The sequence below is a fragment of the Crinia signifera genome, chromosome 1 (assembly GCF_055691185.1).
Source record: "Crinia signifera chromosome 1, ASM5569118v1, whole genome shotgun sequence".
In the NCBI taxonomy this organism is placed as follows: Eukaryota; Metazoa; Chordata; class Amphibia; order Anura; family Myobatrachidae; genus Crinia; species Crinia signifera.
In genome coordinates, this window is record NC_139217.1 from 429,802,666 (window position 1) to 429,822,368 (window position 19,703).

Consider the following 19,703-nt stretch of genomic DNA (forward strand, 5'->3'; position numbering starts at 1 on the left):
ATTTACATGGTTTAAAATTATGCAAAATTAAAAAAAACATGTGTATTTACCTTCTGTGGTACTGCAATGACAGATTAAGGGGGGTATGCAATCCTCCACTGTTATTCCCAACAGGGAAAATAGAGACAAGGGACAATTCAATACTGGTCTTTACTGACAGCATTGAAGAGGGATCACGGCAGAACGAGCCGGTTCTGCCGATAACAGCCGTGGATTGTCGTGATCCTGGCCGCAGATCGACAATCCATGGCCATTTACGTGGACACACCCACTTTTCCTCAACCGGCAGATGGGACATTGAATCCCACCTGCCGATTTGCTGTCGGGCAAAACGCAAACGGGCCTGGATCACGGCTGCCGGGAGGGATCGACATCCGGGATTCCATACCCCCCAATATATAATAGAGATTGTATAAGGATGTAGACAATGCAGAGGAAAATCTCAGCAGGGGTGTCAGAAGTTTGTGACTTGGCAGCTCAAAATGACCACGTTCCTCGGCTAATCGGCTCCTGACTGTCCCTTTTTAAACAGTCAGGAGCTGATTGGCTGGTGATCAAGTACCAGGCACTTTATCACTTCTCCTCCCTTATCACTGCTTCATACATCTACCCCTTGGAAAGGAGCAAAGAAAATGCAAATGTGTGAACAGAGTAGACTCCCTGAAATACAACATCAAGATCAAGAAAACGCTTGCTATGGATACTCACTGGAACCAGTTGGTGATGGTCATCATCATGTACAACGTTCCAAGGAAAAAGATGAAGTGAAACCCGGAGTAAGAGTACACGGTCTTCATCTCCTCATTGTAGGCCACTCTTTGCCCTCCCCGTGCTTCTACTCGTTCTTCTTGGTCAGCTATGCACACATGGAAATGCACATTTACACTCGCTTTGATCAAACTCAACCAAAATGTATTCAAATAAGAATAAAGCCAGCATTACAAAGACAATGAAAGTAATACAGGAACGCAAAAAGACCCGCATATTCGGACATACCTCATATCTGACAGGTTGGTAGGTAAATGAATTAGAGATGTACAAAATAAAATAAAAAAAAATAACAAATCACACACCCAAGCAACAGAAACAAAATCATATCCCACCCCAAAAATTAAAAATATAAACGTTATTTATAGAAATATATTGTGCATAACAAAAGAGGACAAAGGGAAGAATGTACAAAGCAAAAGAAACAGAAAAGTGACATCATGAAAACAGGTCATATTTTTTGAAATGAGGTAAGGAAGACACACAAGTCACTCAAGAATCTACATAAATTGGATTTAAATTTTTTTTATCGATTTTAAAATTGACCTAAATCAATGTTCTGCCTCCAGGTCTCATACGCATATTTACTAACGACTGAAAAATAATATATATAAAAAAAATCATGTTAGTAAATGTGTTTTAGCCCTGAAACCCAACATCAATTTGAAAAAGATAAATAAAAAAAAATGTAAAATAAATAAAAAAAAAAAATCGACCTCTAATAAACATACCACTTGTTCTTTATCCAATAGGATAAATATGACAGAACCTATGTAAAGAACGGTGGATGGTGAAGATCACACCGATGACTAACTTGTCTGTTCCATTAAAAGGAAAAAAAAAAACTTCTCGTAGAAGTTGCAGCTTTTTCGATGTAGGCTTTTGCAGAACATTTCTTATAGGTCCGTACACACTGGGTGCTTTTGCCCAGCGTGTATGGACAGAGATGATGTGAAAATCACTGGGCAACCATAAAAGAATAAGCATTCTTACCAACTCCACTGCTACCCCAGCAAAAGCAGCAGCGCGCCACCTGGAAAGACAGAAACACAGCTTAGCCGGGTTCTCCTTCTCACTGTACAATCCTTTCCTAGTTCCCATCTACGCTCCCCAAATGCTTCTTATTCTCCCTACCTCTGGCACATCCTCCCCTCCATCTCCCTGTTAGGAGGTGCAAGGCTCTATTTATGGCCATCAGCTTTCCTCACAGGACACTACTTCTCATGCCGAGATAACCCATTTGGCCAAAGACACCCAAACCTACATCTCCTCACCTTCTCTATTGTCCTGTGTTTGACCGTATAAATTTCCATATAGATATCCCAATGCTAAATAAATCTGAACAAGTCCAAAAGTGCTTACCTGCCCACCTGGCAGGGTTACTCACCCTGCTCAAAGCTTCCTCCCTCTTAACACTGCAATTTGCAGTCTCCTAACCCAACTGCCCTGTGGTCACCCTTAACAAGGGCATAAAGTGGTCATGCAGAGGTGGGGGAACTCATTTCTCAATGCCACCTAATTATACCCCCTCCCCCATTAGGCAGAGATAGGGCCAGTGGTAGGGCATCCCCCTGTAAACTAGAATGCTTTTCTGTGAGAAATATTGCACAGGGCCAATATGGAGGATAAAATGATCCACCTCACGATTAGAGGTGGTGGAACTCAGTTCCACCCCGTTCCCCCTCACTTTAACCCCTGCTCTTAACACCTCATTTCCAATCTCTCCCATGTCCTATCACCTGCACAATACTGTTAGAATATACCGTTTTCAATCCCAGGATGCTTCCCCATATACTAATATTTCAAGCTTGAGGACTCCAACCTCATAACTGGCATCCCCCTCTCCCATCTCTCCATTAAGTCTAAATGCAAGTCTTCCTCTTGTTGCTCCACACCTACAGCACCATGCATGGATCCCTAGGTCGTACGAAATCCAATTCAAATGACCTTCCTACACTTATAAAGACTCATCTTGGAAAATCCCCCGTCATTCCCGCCTACTCCTCCCATGCCTCTACCAACCTATGATATTATCGCCAACAAATGATCAGACTCCCACAGTAATCAATTATTTGGTACTTGTGTAATAGCAGGGCACCCACGAAGCAAATTGCTTAGCGGGCGATTCTGCGTAAGAAAATCGCATCGTATGTGATTTTTGCGTGTGATGCGATCTCCCTATGTAATTTATTCACCTCACTCTGGCCACATGCGATGTTATAGGGTGAGATGATATACATTTGTATGAGATGCAATGAGATTTAGGCACCCCCCCATAATCCACGCCACCCCGAAGCGTGGCGAGCCCCGTGAGGGGCGGCATAACGTGTCCTCCCGACTTTTTCATACCCCCACAATCCACGTCGGCGTTGAGTTGATTTTTTATAGTGTGGTGAGCGCAGCGAGCCCCATGAGGGGACGCGGAATACATGTACGGTAATCCGTGTCCGCTCGCCACACTATATAAAATCAACTTCACGCCGACGTGGATAGTGGGGGTATGAAAAGGTCGGGAGGACGCGTTATGCCGCTGCTCACCACGCTACAAATGTATAGCAAATTCAACGGCACCGCATATCGCATGCGATTTTGCGGTGATGTGCAGTGTGATCGCATCGCACCGCCCACGGGTAGAGAGCAGTGAATACATTACATAGGAAAAATCGCATGCAAAAAAAAAAAATCGCATGCGATGCGATTTTTCTACGGTGCCGTACGTATGCTAATTGGGCGCCCTGCTAATACACAAGTACCAAATATTTATATACTTCAAAAAAGCAAATCTCCTTACTGGAGATGGAAAGTCTCTCTCAACTATTGTAGCCCCCTCACTCTTACTACCACCTGCCCCAATCTCCATCTGAGTCTCATACTCTGGACACCGCTCTCCCTTGAGCAGGACCCTCCTTCCCTGGTGTATAACACATTCTGTAACATGGCAGTTAGGAGCTGATCAGTGGGTTCTTTATCACTTTAAGTACATCCCTCCTTAGTTCAGATTAGTTTAAAAACACAGATAGAATGAAACAACCATATACAGGTATAATTACATTAACGTCTGGATGCTGATACTCTTGCAGTCAGACAATAGACGGCAAACAGGGTCAGAAGTCTCTGCTATAAGAGTAAATAGTAAGACTGCCCAGGGAACGCTGATTGCACATTTAGCAGGGCACAGTTGTATAATATGTCACCACTACATCATATTTCGTTGCATACATTTAGTGACACATGATGGTACATAAGCACGGACTCTCCAGTCATGTAATGCAATTTCTCCATCAGTGTCAGAACTGGCATGTCCAGGACACATCAAAGATACAGGGATGCACAAGTTGGTTGAAGCTATATAAATGTGTACTGTAGGTAGTGACTGGGGCACACACAATTAGCCCTCGTGTATCATGTGCATGTCCTTACGCAATAAGCAAGCACTGTAACAGTCACTGACAGAATCCACTGCATAAAGATGTAGCGGAGGAGATTTACATCTCTGGATTTTCGGAATTGCAATATGTAGAAGACAGGCTGCAAGTACAGCACTCCAGGTTATAGGTGACTGACTAGTTTGTGGATACATGTCAGACAGAACAAGCATAAAGCTAACATTAGAGGACATGCACAGTTTAGGCAATGACAGTCTAATGCAATTACAGATGACATATAAGGCTGAAGGGACTGATCATTAAGCATCAGTTACATACGCAGGAGAAGAAGAGAGCAACGCAGCACGTCTCCTGTTAGTCTACGCAGACTTCCTTTTGCAGTACAAGCTTGCAAGATCTCCTAGCCAACAGGAGTTACATAGAACAAAAGCCAACAGCCTATCACTAACCTGTCTACAGGGCTAGAACTTATCAAGCAGCTACAGACTGAATCTATCAGTGTATAATAATAATAATAATAATAATAATAATAAAAAAGCAGATTATTAGTAGCTCATTTAGCTCCTAAAAGATAAGACATTAACAGTGTCTTTCTAAGAAAACACCTCTGTGACCACTTTGAAATACAGACGTCTTGGAGGTCACCTTGTACTTCTATTGCTGCCGGTTAGTTGGGTGTTGTACGTTTGCCCTATATTGTGATTTATCTGTGTAACAAGCCAACACGACAGCTCTGCCAGATGCAGACAGCAGGTCCTTGTTAGGGCTTAGGCTGCTGTATAATGCGAGGGTGCAGGAAAGCAGTGTGGCGCTGATACAGGAATCAAACATCACAGGCCTGCACACCCACACACGCTGGCAACGCTTCAAAGAGCCGCAGGAGGAAATGTATATGTAAGCTAAACATCTGTGCTCATATACATTTGTGTGTGATTTCTAATTCTAGCTACAAGGCACACGCAATTACTGGGGCACACACAATTACTGGGGCAGGACCCGTAGAAGTCACACTGGGCAAAAAGAGATCCACCTTTGCAGCCCCAATAGATGCTCTCAGCTGACAGCTCATAGTGACCAGTGTGCCTATTGACCATTATTAGTCTCTCCCTCTGGTCACTCACACAACGCCAACCTGGCTGACCGGTAGCTCATGATACTGAGCAAGGAACGTAGCTTCAGCTATGTGATCAGTAAGGGGCATTATTAGTTTATTGCTCATCTCAGAGAAGACACCATATTGTGTGTACACCTGACGAACGATATATCAGCTGGACCATCGCTCTGCCCCAAAAGGTTATTACAATTTTTTTTTTTAATAGATTCTTTATTTTCATTTTCAAAATTAAATATTCTTTAAGTATTCATGAACTTACTTCATCTTCATACGGGGCATATCTACCCCTTAGGGCATCCCAACTGGAACGTGTGGTAGAGGTGAGACTGCAAAACAAGGTTAAACATTGTGACTGTGCACACTCACCTCCTAATCTTCTGTTCTAACCAGGTTTTTAGTTCTATGGATAACGTTGTGACACACTTATATTCTGGTGTTTGTTTCTAACAATGTAAAGGAAACGCGCTTATATTCTGGTGTGTGGTCCTAACGATATACAGGATGCACGCTTATATTCTGGTGTTTGGTCCTAACGATATACAGGATGCACGCTTATATTCTGGTGTTTAGTCCTAACGATATACAGGATGCACGCTTATATTCAGATGTTTGGTCCTAACGATATACAGGATGCACGCTTATTTTCTGGTGTTTGGTCCTAACGATATACAGGATGCACGCTTATTTTCTGGTGTTTGGTCCTAACGATATACAGGATGCACGCTTATTTTCTGGTGTTTGGTCTGAACGATATACAGGATGCACACTTATTTTCTGGTGTTTGGTCTGAACGATATACAGGATGCGCGCTTATATTCTGGCGTTTGGTCCTAACGATATACAGGATGCACACTTATTTTCTGGCATTTGGTCCTAACGATATACAGGATGCACGCTTTTATTCTGGTGTCTAGTCCTAACGATATTCAGGATGCACACTTATATATTTTGGTGTTTGGACCTAAGGATATACAGGATGCACGCTTATATTCTGGTGTTTGGACCTAACAATATTCAGGATGCACACTTATATTCTGGTGTTTGGTCCTAACGATATACAGGATGCACGCTTATTTTCTGGTGTTTGGTCTGAACGATATACAGGATGCACGCTTATTTTCTGGTGTTTGGTCTGAACGATATACAGGATGCGCGCTTATATTCTGGCGTTTGGTCCTAACGATATACAGGATGCACACTTATATTCTGGCATTTGGTCCTAACGATATACAGGATGCACGCTTTTATTCTGGTGTCTAGTCCTAACGATATACAGGATGCACGCTTATATTCTGGTGTTTGGTCCTTACGATATTCAGGATGCACACTTATATTCTGGTGTTTGGACCTAAGGATATACAGGATGCACGCTTATATTCTGGTGTTTGGACCTAACAATATACAGGATGCACGCTTATATTCTGGTGTTTGGTCCTAACGATATACAGGATGCACGCTTATATTCTGGTGTTTGGACCAAAGGATATAAAGGATGACAAGGCAGTGAATACACGCTTATATTCTAGTGCAGGGCTCGACAAATACCGGGGGCCAGGTTGCCATGGCGACCAGATTCTGCTTCCTGGCGACCAGATATTTAGCAGGAAGGGAGGAAGCAGAATCTGGTCGTTGGCAGCCCGACCACCCGTCTCCCCCGTCCTGTCAGGCCAGCGCAGCGCGGTCCCCGACCCCCCGGACAGCCTGTGTCAGGCACAGCCTGGTATAAGAAGATGCGCTGTCCGTGTCAAAATGTTTAAGAGCGGCGGCCGCGGGTCCCATCAAGGAGAGACTGCTTACCGCCAGCCGCTCCGTCCAGCCGCCGGAGTTACGTCCCCTTACACCCGGCTGCGGGAGCTCCGTGATCGCCCCCCCTCCCCACCGTGGCCCGGCGCTGGAGCTCCGTCTCCCTTCCGCATTGTTGCAGGAGCTCCGTCCGTGAGAGCCCCCCCTCCACCAGGCCATGTGAGCTCCCCCTCTGCCAGGCCATGTGAGCTCCATCCTCCATGACATCCCTCCCTCTGCCCAGCCACCGGTGCTCCGTCCCCCCTTTGCCCAACCACCACAGAGCACATTATGGATGTATCACTACTGGGGGGGGGGGGGGGGCAAGGCATTAGGGATATGGTACTGTGGAGGGGCATTACCTGGGGCATGTGTGTGGCCAGGGGAGGTAGAGGTGCTGGGTGTTTTACTAGGAGGAGGGAGAGTTTGCCTGTAACTGAATTTTCACCAGCTGTACCTGCCTGCTATCCCTGGCAAAGGGCATTTTGACACCTGGCATCAAGCATGCAACCCCTGGCAATGAGCATGTAGGTAAACTGCACTTATGTGACATAATATGTACTAAGCATTACAGTGTGTGGTATTATATGTAATGGGCATTACAGTGTGGTTTAATGTGTAATGGGCATGCCGTTGTTTTGTAGAATGTGTAATGGGCATTACAGTGTGTGGTATAATGTGTAATGGGCATTATGGCACGTGTAGTGGGCATCATGGCATGTGGAATAACGTAATGGGTGTGTGACATGTGTAATAAGCATTGCGTTGTAAAAGATTTCCACGCCTTCGGCGCGCACTGCCCCTATTTTTAGTTTGCCTGGCTCCTACACTTTCATCCTGGCTCCTAGATTTTTTTATAATTTGTCAAGCCCTGTTCTAGTGCTTGCATCTGATGATAAAGAGGACGCACGCTTATAGTCTAGTGCTTGCATCTGATGATATAGAGGACGCACGCTTATAGTCTAGTGCTTGCATCTGATGATATAGAGGACACACGCTTATAGTCTAGTGCTTGCATCTGATGATATAGAGGACGCACGCTTATAGTCTAGTGCTTGCATCTGATGATATAGAGGACACACGCTTATATTCTGGTGCTTGGATCTGACAAGGCAGTGAATACATGCTTATATTCTAGTGCTTGCATCTGATGATATAGAGGACGCACGCTTATATTCTGGTGCTTGAATCCGACGATGTAGCGAATGCACACTTATATTGTGATGTACAGCTCTGACAATATAGACAATGCATGGAATTCTTTCAGAGAAACCATAATAATAAGAGATATAAAAATAGTTATAGATTTGCACCTAAATAAACCTTCTTAGTCTCCCTAGATGGGAGATGCATAAAACCTTAAAAGAGACTGAGTGGAGAAGTTGCCCGTCGCAACCAACCAGCCTAATGACAATTTATTTAACACTGTCTATAATATGGATAACTTCTCCAATGTATTGCCCTGGAAGGTTTGAGACACCTCCCCTATGACACTCCTGCATCATTCTGTACTCGTCACAAATATTATTGCACTGAGGCTCAGTAAATTCATTGAATGACCCTAGATTTTAATTTATTTTATGAAATGTTTTACATAGGAGAGACACAGAAATGAGCGGCCTGGTATATTGGGGCACTGTACTGCCCACTGCTGACGGAAACACTCACCAAGAATACAATATGCAGCCAAGCATAATGACAGCGCCCAACACGGAGACCAGCCGTTCGTCCTGGTTCATACCATTGCCGATGTTGGGAACACAGATCGTAATGTTCTTTCCACTTTCATCCAGAACTTAAAAGAAAGACAAAACAGAAATCCTATAACTAACCGGTTAATATACAGGTAATAAGTACCATATAACAATTACCAGCGGTTGCTGTAATTCATCGAGATGTTTTTAGATCTTTATAAAAAAGAACAAGGGAGTAAACACCGTTTGTATTCTACTGCCTCCTATTTAGGGGGGTATTCAATGTGGGGGTCACGGCAGTCAAGCTTGCTCGACCGCCGTGACCCAGTCCCGTTCTCGGTCGGCTCGACAGAGAAAATGCAGGCGGGATTCAATGTCCCCCCTGCCGAGGAGCGAGAAGGGGGCGTGGCCGCAAGCTGCGGCCGGGAAAAGGCGAGCTGCAGCTGGCAGCTTGTCACTTCCCGGCAGGACAAGCCCGACAGCTTGTGATGTCGGGCTTGTTCTGCCGAGATACCCTGCTCAATACTGTCGGGGAAGACAGCATTGAATAGGGCCCGGCGGGCATCTCCCCGAAGGGAGATGCTCGCCGGTGATTGAATCTTAATCTACTGTCATACATGTATAATGCTGGATACACACTAAAAGATTATCTGTCCAATCTTTTGCAATGGAACAAAAAATCTGGTATTGTCTGGGAGCAAATGACAATGGACCATTTTTATCTCAAACACTGGAAAACAGACAAAACTGTCAGACAAACTGGTTAAATCCCTTTGATTTAACTAATTTATCCAAACAATCGATTTTGGAATGCAGTATGATGAGGCAGAGAGAAGACCAGTCGAATTTAGGAAATAACTATGGTAAAACCTACTGATCTCTGGTGGCTTGTTGGAAAAGGAAGAGAAAGTCAGGTACATGACATAGCAGCAGATGAGCCCAGACTGCAGCAATCCAGTCTGCGTGTTGCCTAAAAAGAGAGCAAAAACATATGTAAATAAAAAAGATCACAATTTACTAGTCTTATCACTTTTATACCTGCTGTCAAATGGCTGTTGACCATGCCTTGCATAGAGAAGATTTTTTTTTTATATCAAAGTATTTGTTAGATACACTCAACTAAAAAACTAACTAACCAAAACACAAAGCTAGAGGAGTACTACTGGCATAATAGATAATTTGGTCTATTCCACTTGAAAATAAATATGTTGATAAAGGTGAAGTACAATATCCGTGTAAGAATTGACACGGTCTAAAAGGGGTGGTCAATCATTGGCGGATTTTTTCACCAGGCAAAAATCTGCAATTTTCAGCCATTTTTAGGGACTTTTGGTCAAACTTGCAGGCATTTTTGACCGATTTTGGGTTTGTTGCCCAGGCCGATCCCCCCCAAAAAAAGGCATAGGCGAAAAAGTACTCAAAAAATTATAAAAAAAAGGAAAACGCTCGATTAAATTGAATACTATGGGCTTGAATTAGTGCCGTAAAATCATCACTTAATTGAATACCCCCCTTAGCTGGTTTTATAATTAAACTCAAAGATTTCCAAGCTAAATAGATAATGTTAGTATATTATTATTGTTAAAAAAAAAACAACAGAATATTGCAAAGGTTCAAACGTTATTAAAAACATTTTTCATCAACCCCACTCTTTCCCTCCTTACTTACTATTTCACTCTTTAGTTAAGCCCGGGAAATACTAGGCGATTAATCAGAAGATCTATTGTTCTGAGGTGCGTTGGATCAATATATCAGCCACATCGCTCAGCAAACCTGTGATTGTTTGCTCCTGCAGTTTGTTCCCTAGATTACATTAGATGAAATGTAATAGGATGAGAGATTTTTAAAGTGAGAGATTTGGTAAGAAATCTCCAGGTTTTTTTTAAAGTGGCAATCATTTACACTGCAAAACCAGTTTGATTTTGCTGTGTAAATGATTGCCGCTTTAATAAAACTGGAGATTTTTTTTACCAATCTCTCACTTTCTGAATCTATCACCCTATTACATTTCACCCATTGTGTCGTTAGCCACTGTGTATGTACAGACTGCAAGATTGATCTTGCCGTCCCTGGGTGTGCATATTTACTCTGTATCCTTATATAAAAAAAAGATTTAAAAAAAAAAAACTTACTTTTCAGTACAGAAAGCAGCATGGACAGCAGGGTGAGAAAGAGGCAGAGGCCACCGTTGACTCCTAGTAAGATTTTGTTGAGATTACAGTGCTCGGGGTGCGTGTACAGCCAAAACAGTAGTATGAGTGCCCCGACAGCAATGGTGTACAGCATTAGATAGACCAGGGCCAAAGCACCATACCACAGCTTATTACGTTCTTTCCCAGCATTCCTGATAAAGAAGAAAATACAATGGATGGCTAAGGAGCATTGTACTGGGAGAAAACGAATGATAACGGGATATTACTGCATTGGCTGACCATTCCAATCAGGGTTTCTACCATGTGTCCTGGCAATCTGACCTGGAAACTACTTTTTTAATTGAGAAGTTTTGCCTTAGCAGAATCCTTGGTCAGCCAATCAGGTTAGTAAATGCAAATATACAATAATAATGTACCAATGACAATGATGTATCCAGAGAACAGAAGGGATCAGTGCTCCAATCAGAGATCTCATTACCAGGAGATCCTGTACATACTGGTAAAGGGAAGGAACAGAAGACTCTATGGCATTTCTATCACTATCATGCCTTGAAGGTACCTGCTCTAAGGTTACCCCCTTCTAGTGACATTTTATCCAAATGAACAGATGCTAATAAAGATCATATCATGGAGGTGATCCACTAGTAATCAGAATTCAGCCCAGTTCCAATCGTGGTGGGTCTGTGCATGCACGTACTTGCACATGTGCAGGCCTTTGGCGTTTGCACAGTCAAAGGGTCGGTGAAGGACATTGTGACATCAGTGATGTCATAAGTAACATTTTTTCCCTGTTGTCAAAGGGTCGGTGAAGGCCATTGTGACATCATCAGTGATGTCATAAGTTACATTTTTTCCTGTTGTCAAAGGGTCGGTGAAGGCCATTGTGACATCAGTGACATTTTTTCCTGTTGTCAAAGGGTCGGAGAAGGCCATTGTGACATCATCAGTTATGTCATCAGTGACATTTTATCCTGTTGTCAAAGGGTCGGAGAAGGCCATTGTGACATCATCAGTGATGTCATAAGTGACATTTTTTTTCCTGTTGTCAAAGGGTCGGTGAAGGCCATTGTGAAATAATCAGTGATGTCATAAGTGACATTTTTTCCTGTTGTCAAAGGGTCGGTGAAGGCCATTGTGACATCATCAGTGATGTCATCAGTGATGCCGTAAGTGACATTTTTTTCCTGTTGTCAAAGGGTCGGTGAAGGCCATTGTGACATCATCAGTGATGTCATAAGTGACATTTTTCCTGTTGTCAAAGGGTCGTTAAAGGCCATTGTGACATCATCAGTGACATTTATTTCCTGTTGTCAAAGGTGTTGTCGCCAAGGTGTTAGCACGGGTAGGGGAGGGAGGGGGGCGGACACCGGCCCACAGAAAGGAAACGCCCAGCATTTTATGGGCGTCCCCATAAAAATGCTGGGCATTCCCCTGGGAAATCAGACGGGCCAATGCCTGTTCGGAGCAGGCGTCTGATGTCACATGACGTCGGCACCCGCCCCCTGGATTCTGATGGAAATAAAAGTTAGTTAAGACTAACTTTTATTACTGAAGGGGAGATAGTACAGATTAGTACCTGTTAATAGGCTTTCCTCTACTCCACCATGGCAGCATACATCTGGGTTACGCCCTCTTGGGTAGATATCTGGAAAGGAACACAAAAAAACAGACACTGCCCCTATATAAGGACCTCCTCCCTTGGGCTCTGTGTCTTATTAAACAGCTCCTTATACAACATAAATACTTAAACGGGACGGGAAAACGGCTGCCATGGTGGAGTAGAGGAAAGCCTATTAACAGGTACTAATCTGTACTTTCCTCTACCTCCCCATGGCAGCATACATCTGGGTATACCCAAGCAGTTTTACTTCACTGGGTGGGACAATACATAATTGATAAGAAACGAAAAGGATACGGTTACTTCACCACCTCCGTCTATAGATTGTATGTATTACTATCATACGACTGCGCTCAATATTTTGCGCCCCATGCTAGCATCTTGGGACGCTGTGACGTCTACCCTGTAGTGCTTGGTAAACGTGTGTGCAGATGACCAGCACGCTGCTCTGCATACTTCTTCTATTGATGTGGACTCCCTTTCGGCCCAGGACGCTGCCAAGGACCTGGTCGAATGGGCTTTAAGCCCCACCGGGATTTCCACTTTCCTAATTTTGTATGCTTCTTCGATGCATGTTTTTATCCATCTTGAAATGGTAGTTTTGGTAGCTCCCATTCCTTTATTCCTGCCCTCCATCAGTACGAACAGTCTTTTTGATTTCCTAAAAGCCTGTACCCTTCTTATGTATGTTTTTAAGGCCCTCGTTACGTCCAGACTGTGTAGCCTTTCTTCTTTAGCATTCTTAGGATCCGCACAAAATGAAGGAAGGATTATTTCTTGGTTGAGATGGAAGCTAGAAACTACTTTAGGTAAAAAGGTAGGATTTGTCCTCAGCACTGCCCTGTCTTCGAAGAAATTTAGAAATGGTTCTTGTACCCACAGGGCCTGGAGCTCAGACACCCTCCTTGCTGACGTGATAGCTACAAGAAAGACCACTTTCATAGTTAGATATTTGAGCGATATCTCTTCTAAGGGCTCGAATGGGCCCTCTGTCAGTACGTTAAGCACCAGATTAAGGTCCCACGGGGCCATGGGGTTGTGGAAGGTCGGCCTGATCTTCTTGATCGCCTGAACGAACCTCTGGATGTATTTATTGTCCGCAATTTTGGTATCCAACATCGCCCCAATGGCCGAAATCTGTACTTTTAAAGAATTTGCCGCCAGCTTTTTTTCTAATCCTGCTTGCAGGAAGTCCAGAATGGTAGATATTAATCTAGGGTTTTTGTTATTTTCTTTACAGAAGAATACATACTTGCCCCATATTCTATAATAAGTTGCGGAGGTCGACACCTTCCTTGCTTTCAGTAGTGTGTCGACTACCTTCTGGGAAAACCCTTTCCCTCTCAGCGTCCTGGTCTCAGTAACCAGGCCGCCAGGCTCCAGCTTGCTGGCTGCCGTTGACGAAACCGGCCCTGCCCGATGAGATCCTCGTGGTCGGGTAGGAACCATGGTCCCCTTATCGCCATCCTTACTAGCTTGGCAAACCAAGGTCTTCTTGGCCAGTAGGGCAGGATCGCTATTACCGTGGCCGTCTCTGTCTGTACTTTGTTCAGGAACCTGTGGATGATTGTAAACGGGGGAAACGCATACACTAGCTCCGCTCTCCACCTCGCCGTGAGTGCGTCCGTCTGCCATGCTGTCGGCTCCCAGTGTCTGGAGATGAACCTTGGGACCTTTGCATTGCTTGCCTTCGCCATCAGGTCCACTTCCGGTACCCCCCATTCTTGCGTCAGCTGTGTAAACACCGGTGCTGACAACTCCCACTCTCCTGGGACTAGCCTGTACCTGCTCAGAGCGTCTGCCCTGACATTTTCTCTCCCTGCCACGAACACTGCGGAGATGTTTCTGACATGACGTTCTGCCCATTTCAGGATAAGCGTGACTTCCGCCATCAGTTTCCGGCTCCTTGTACCCCCCTGTTTGTTCAGGTACATGACCACTGACTGGTTGTCCGATCTTATTATCAGATCTTTGCCTCTTACTAGCTCCTGAAATTCTTGACATGCCAAGAACACCGCCCGCATCTCTCTTACGTTTGAATGTTGTCGGCCCATGGCCTGGTCCCATTCTCCTTGTGTCGACTGCTCTTCGCACACCGCGCCCCATCCTGTCTCGCTGGCGTCTGTTGTCACCACTACTTGTGGACCGGTCGCGAATGACTTCCCCTTGGTCAGCCTGTGTGCTTTTGACCACCAGAGCAGATCTTCTATTGCTCCTTTTGACAGATATATTCTCTGTCTTCGGTCCTTCGCATCCCCGTTCCACTGTCTCAAGAAGCAGTTCTGCAGCGTCCTGATGTGGAATCTGGCCCAACTGGTCGTATCTAATGCGGCCGACAGGATGCCGAGTACCCTCATGCAGTCTTCTGAGTACACCACCTTTTTCCTTAACATTCCTTTTACTTCCTGCAGAAGTTTCAGGCGTCTGTCTTCTGTCAATTTTATAGTCATTTCTTTTGTATCCAGAATGACCCCCAGGTATTTTACCTTTTGTGTCGGCACTAGCTGACTTTTTTGGATGTTGATTAACCATCCGTGTTGTCTCAGGTAGTCCAGCACTATCTTTGTATGTGCTTCCGCCATTTCTTTGGTATCTGCCGCAATCAAGAGGTCGTCCAAGTACGGCCAGATTGAGATGCCTAACACCCTTAGGTTGGCTACCAGAACCACCAGAATTTTTGTAAAAGTTCTCGGGGACGTAGACAGGCCGAACGGCAGTGATGTGAACTGGTATGTTATTTGCTTTAGGCGAAACCTGAGGAACTTTTGGTGTCCCAGAAATATCGGGACGTGTAAGTATGCATCTTTTAAATCGATCGTTGTTAGAAACATCCCTCTTTCTATGTCTGGTATGATGGATCTTATTGATTCCATTCTGAATCGTTTTACATGAACATAGGTATTCAGCCGTCTTAGGTCTAATATAGTTCTGAACCCTCCTGACGGTTTTTTTACGACAAAGAACCTTGAAAACCATCCCAGGTCTTCGTCTTGTTTGGAAATTCTTATGACCACTCCTTGCTCTATCATGGTCTGTAAGCTGCTGAACAAGGCCGCCCTTTCTTCCGAGTTGCTGGGAATAGGTGAAACTTCCATCCAGCCTCCTGGTACTGTGACAAATTCTATTTTGTAGCCTGACGAGACTACTTCCAGTACCCATTTGTCCTGTACTGACTGATGCCAAGCTTCTTGATATTGCATCAGTCTGCCGCCTACTTTCTCTCTGGCGTCATTGCTGGTTTTGCCTGAAGGCAAACCTGCCATCTCTGCCCCTTTGGCCACGAAAATTATATCTGTTACCAAGCCAAGGCCTGCGAAAGCCTCTGCCTGGCCTATATGTTTTTGCTTCTCTGAAGTCCGTGGACTGGTACCGGGTTGCTTTATTGAATGACCCCCTTCTCGCGGCCTTATCTTGCGGTAGCCATACCGACTTACCACCTGATACTTTAGTAATAATCTCGTCTAATTGTTGCCCAAACAGGTAATTCCCCTGGAAGGGCAAAGAGATCAGCTTGTTTTTGGACTGACTGTCCGCCGCCCAAGGCTTCAGCCACAAGGCTCTTCTTATAACCGCAGTTGTAGCATTAGATCTGGCCGCCAAACGTACCATATCAAGAGAAGCATCACACAAAAATTCTACAGCCACCTGTATATTTTGTACCACTTTCAGCAGTTCTGACCTCTTAATGCCATCCAGCATGTCGGACTCCAGGTCCTGGCACCATGATCTTAGGACCCTGGTAGTCACTGCCGCAGCTGATGAAGCTTTCATAGAAGCCCCTATTGTGGTATGTTGCTTCCTCAGACTCATCTCAATTTTTCTTTCCATTGAGTCTTTAAATATGTTCGCGTCCTCTAATGGGAGCGTAGTTTTTCTTGAGATGCGTGCTATCGCTGCATCCACCTTGGGTGCCTCATCCCACTTCTTAACCTGCTCATGGTCAAAGGGGTACATCTTAGATACTCTTAGGGGTACTGCCACCTTTTTATCGGGGTGCCCCCATTCCTCTTCCACTACCTCTTGTAGTGTCTTGGATAATGGAAAAGACTTATTTTTCCTCTTTTTGTCCTTAAACAAAAGGTCCTGAAGCTTACCCTCCTCCTGAGGGTCCTCTATATTGAGTGACTTGCAAAGTAGGTTCTCCAGTAAATCCGGGTTGAAGTCCACCCCATCTTTTTCCTGGAATACTTCGCCTTCCTCCATCTCTTCCTCTGGCTTCCCAGAGGGGCCTGGCTCTGACCCTTCGGAGTCAGAACGTACTGCCCTAGGCCTCTTCCCTGAGGACTTGACAAACTCCTCTTTAGACATAAAGGTGTCTGCCAGCTCAGTTTTAAGCAACTTTACTAAGTCAGTTATCTGTATAGATCCCATTTGCACTGAGCTCCTGCATTTGCTGCATTCAGGACCTGAACATTTGTCAGGTAATGCTTTATCACAGGATGAGCACTTTCTCTTGTGCTTAGCCTTAACTTCTCCTTTTTCTTTGCCAGTTTCAGACCTAGCAGAAAAAAACCCTATTTTAGGTATATGTAAAAATAAAGTTTCCCTTTATGCAAAAAAACAGTGCTACTTCAATGCGGCTTACCCTGGCTTAACCGGCTGCTTTCTCTCATCCTCCATTATTACTTTAACCACAGGCTCACTGTAACAACATGAGACCTCCGTTATAGGTAAAAGAGAAACAACCAAGTCCCAGCAGCGCCGCTGCTTGTTGGGACCTTACCCCAGTCTGCTGGTATCAGGCACAAGCTTTCCGCTGTCTGCCCCTTCGTATGGACTCAGTTCTGTACACGATCTCCGGCATCCAGCACGCTGAGACGCCTTCCGATGACCTCAGACGCCTTCTGGCGTCTCCTATGTACTACGCGTGACGCCCCGCGTTATCACGCGCCGCGTCATGGAAGTGCGCCTCTCCCTCTGCATGCTTTTTTTCATGCCTGCTGCTGATGCCGGCGTCGTTACCCGCAACCGCTCCTGGCGGCGGGGTACTCCAGCAGATGGACGTCCTCAACTGCTCTCGACAGCGGGGGTCCCAAACGCCATTACCCCTTACTGCACTCGGCAGGGGAGCCAGCTCACAGCCACTTCACAGGGTAAGCCACGCACATCTACCCGGAAAGGAAAAAAAGACACAGAGCCCAAGGGAGGAGGTCCTTATATAGGGGCAGTGTCTGTTTTTTTGTGTTCCTTTCCAGATATCTACCCAAGAGGGCGTAACCCAGATGTATGCTGCCATGGGGAGGTAGAGGAAAAATAATTTTGTTGGTCGCCGACCATCGAATAATTTCTCTCCCCTTCGGCCGCATGTGAGGGGATGTGTTCGCGTACATCCACTGGCATGGTACCGAGGGGATTGTGCGGTGGAGTGGGGGTGGATGTTTGGACGAGCGGCGCCTGTGTGCCCAACAGTAAATGTATGCTGTTTAGCGTACCTTGATGAATCAGGCCCTAAACCCATTTTATGCCCCATGACAGTGTTTTTCAACCACTGTGCCGTGGCACACCAGTGTGCCTTGAGCTGTTCTCAGGTGTGCCCCAGATCTAGAGATGCCCAAACCAGTTTACAGCCACCACAAGTTCAATTGTTATTTACTGGTATCGTCTTTTCATATAAAGGGCCAATGTATTTTATTTTTGTTACCTGTGGGGACCAGTGTGATTGTTTCCTATTTGGGACAAATAGGGTTGTCGTTTTTTTTTCCTGTGGGGGCCAATGTGTTTTGCCCTGTGGGGATCTCATGGTGTGCATTGGCAATTTTAAAATCTTATTTATTGTGCCACAAGGTAAAATTGTGAAAATCACTGCCTCATGTCCCCCCTTCAGGTCGATTACCCTGCAAGAGGATCAAGACCTATAACTCAACAGCACCGTAACGAGTACCATTGTTATTAGTCTGTTACATATACGCCAATACTTACTATTCAAACTAGGTGTACTTCACGGTGACATCAACTATTGGTACACTCTCTTAAGACATACAAGAACTCACTTCTATCTGGATGTGTTGTCCCTGTTAGACACCTACCAGTTTGAATTCCACTTGTGAGCAAATTCCACCAACAGCATGAGTTGGAGCAGCAGGAAGAAGAAGCCGAAGAAGGCGCCAATGTAGCGCCACACTGCAAAACAGAAATGACAAGTCGTCTCCATGTGGCACTGAATTAATCAAAGACATGTAAACCAAGGGATTCATTTATGGTACCAGCCAGGCACTATTTCCCCTCTACTGTTTTTTTTTAATCTTTAGTATATAGTGATATGAAGGGGGGGGTTATTGTATAAAACCAATTATGATAATCTAATTCCATAAGAACAAGTTAGTGCTTGTGTTAAATGATGGAGCTATGAACCAATATATACTATAGTAACAATGTTATAGATTCACTTATTCATCCTCATTGTAAATGTTATATTAAAATCATATTAAATTATACCCAACAGGTTTACTCACTTCTGGCACTTCTATCCAGAAGAGGCAGACCGTTCTCCCCAAACACAATATTAAATTACAATTACATTAACAACTGACAGTCAGAGGTTCCTCCTTAAGCCTTGCCTAAATATGTTCTGAATAAGACTTTAAATACAACTAAAGGAATACACATGCATTATAAATTCCAATGCCAGCTATTGCTCGGATCTAGTATCCCTTTCACATCTCACAAATAACCCAGGTTATTGCCGGGTCGACCCGGTCAAGGTGCATTGTAAAAACACTGAAGGTGAATAACCTGGGTCGAGCAACCAACCATACTTCAACATCAGTGCGATTCCGGTAAATCATCAAAGTCTCAGATGACATGGGTGCCAGCATTGCCACTTTGGGATTCGGTCATTAGGTCAACAAGAATTAGGTCACTTGCGAGGGGACGCAGTGCTACATTTCGGTGTCCATGTCGACATTCGGATTAAAAAAAAAAAAACAGTGAAAAACCCCATGTCGACCTTTTGGCTGTCGACCTTGTCCATGTCAACCTAATGCTTGTGTCGACCTAATAACCTAGACCCATGTCGACCTAATGGTGTAGACCTAATGCTTGTACCATCATCTTGTAGACCTAATGATCCATACCTGCCACATTGTATGCGAGTTTTATGCTGCAAATTCATTTTTAGAAAACTTTCATATAAATAATTTGATCACTATATATTTGTGATCACTTTATGCTACATATAGCCATAGATAA

The 19,703-nt window shown here is 44.6% G+C and overlaps 1 protein-coding gene across 1 annotated transcript in view; it reads right to left on the bottom strand.

Moving 5' to 3' along the window:
• The window catches only part of SERINC5 (serine incorporator 5), an 81,445-nt gene that overhangs the window by 6,208 nt on the left and 55,534 nt on the right, over positions 1 to 19,703 (bottom strand). Inside the window, exons 5-11 of the mRNA XM_083152396.1 lie at positions 18,542 to 18,635; positions 10,877 to 11,088; positions 9,619 to 9,714; positions 8,719 to 8,845; positions 5,528 to 5,594; positions 1,762 to 1,801; positions 709 to 856 (exon numbers count right to left, since the gene is read on the bottom strand). Coding sequence (XP_083008522.1) covers positions 709 to 856; positions 1,762 to 1,801; positions 5,528 to 5,594; positions 8,719 to 8,845; positions 9,619 to 9,714; positions 10,877 to 11,088; positions 18,542 to 18,635 — 784 coding nt within the window. The remainder of the gene's footprint in view (positions 1 to 708; positions 857 to 1,761; positions 1,802 to 5,527; positions 5,595 to 8,718; positions 8,846 to 9,618; positions 9,715 to 10,876; positions 11,089 to 18,541; positions 18,636 to 19,703) is intronic.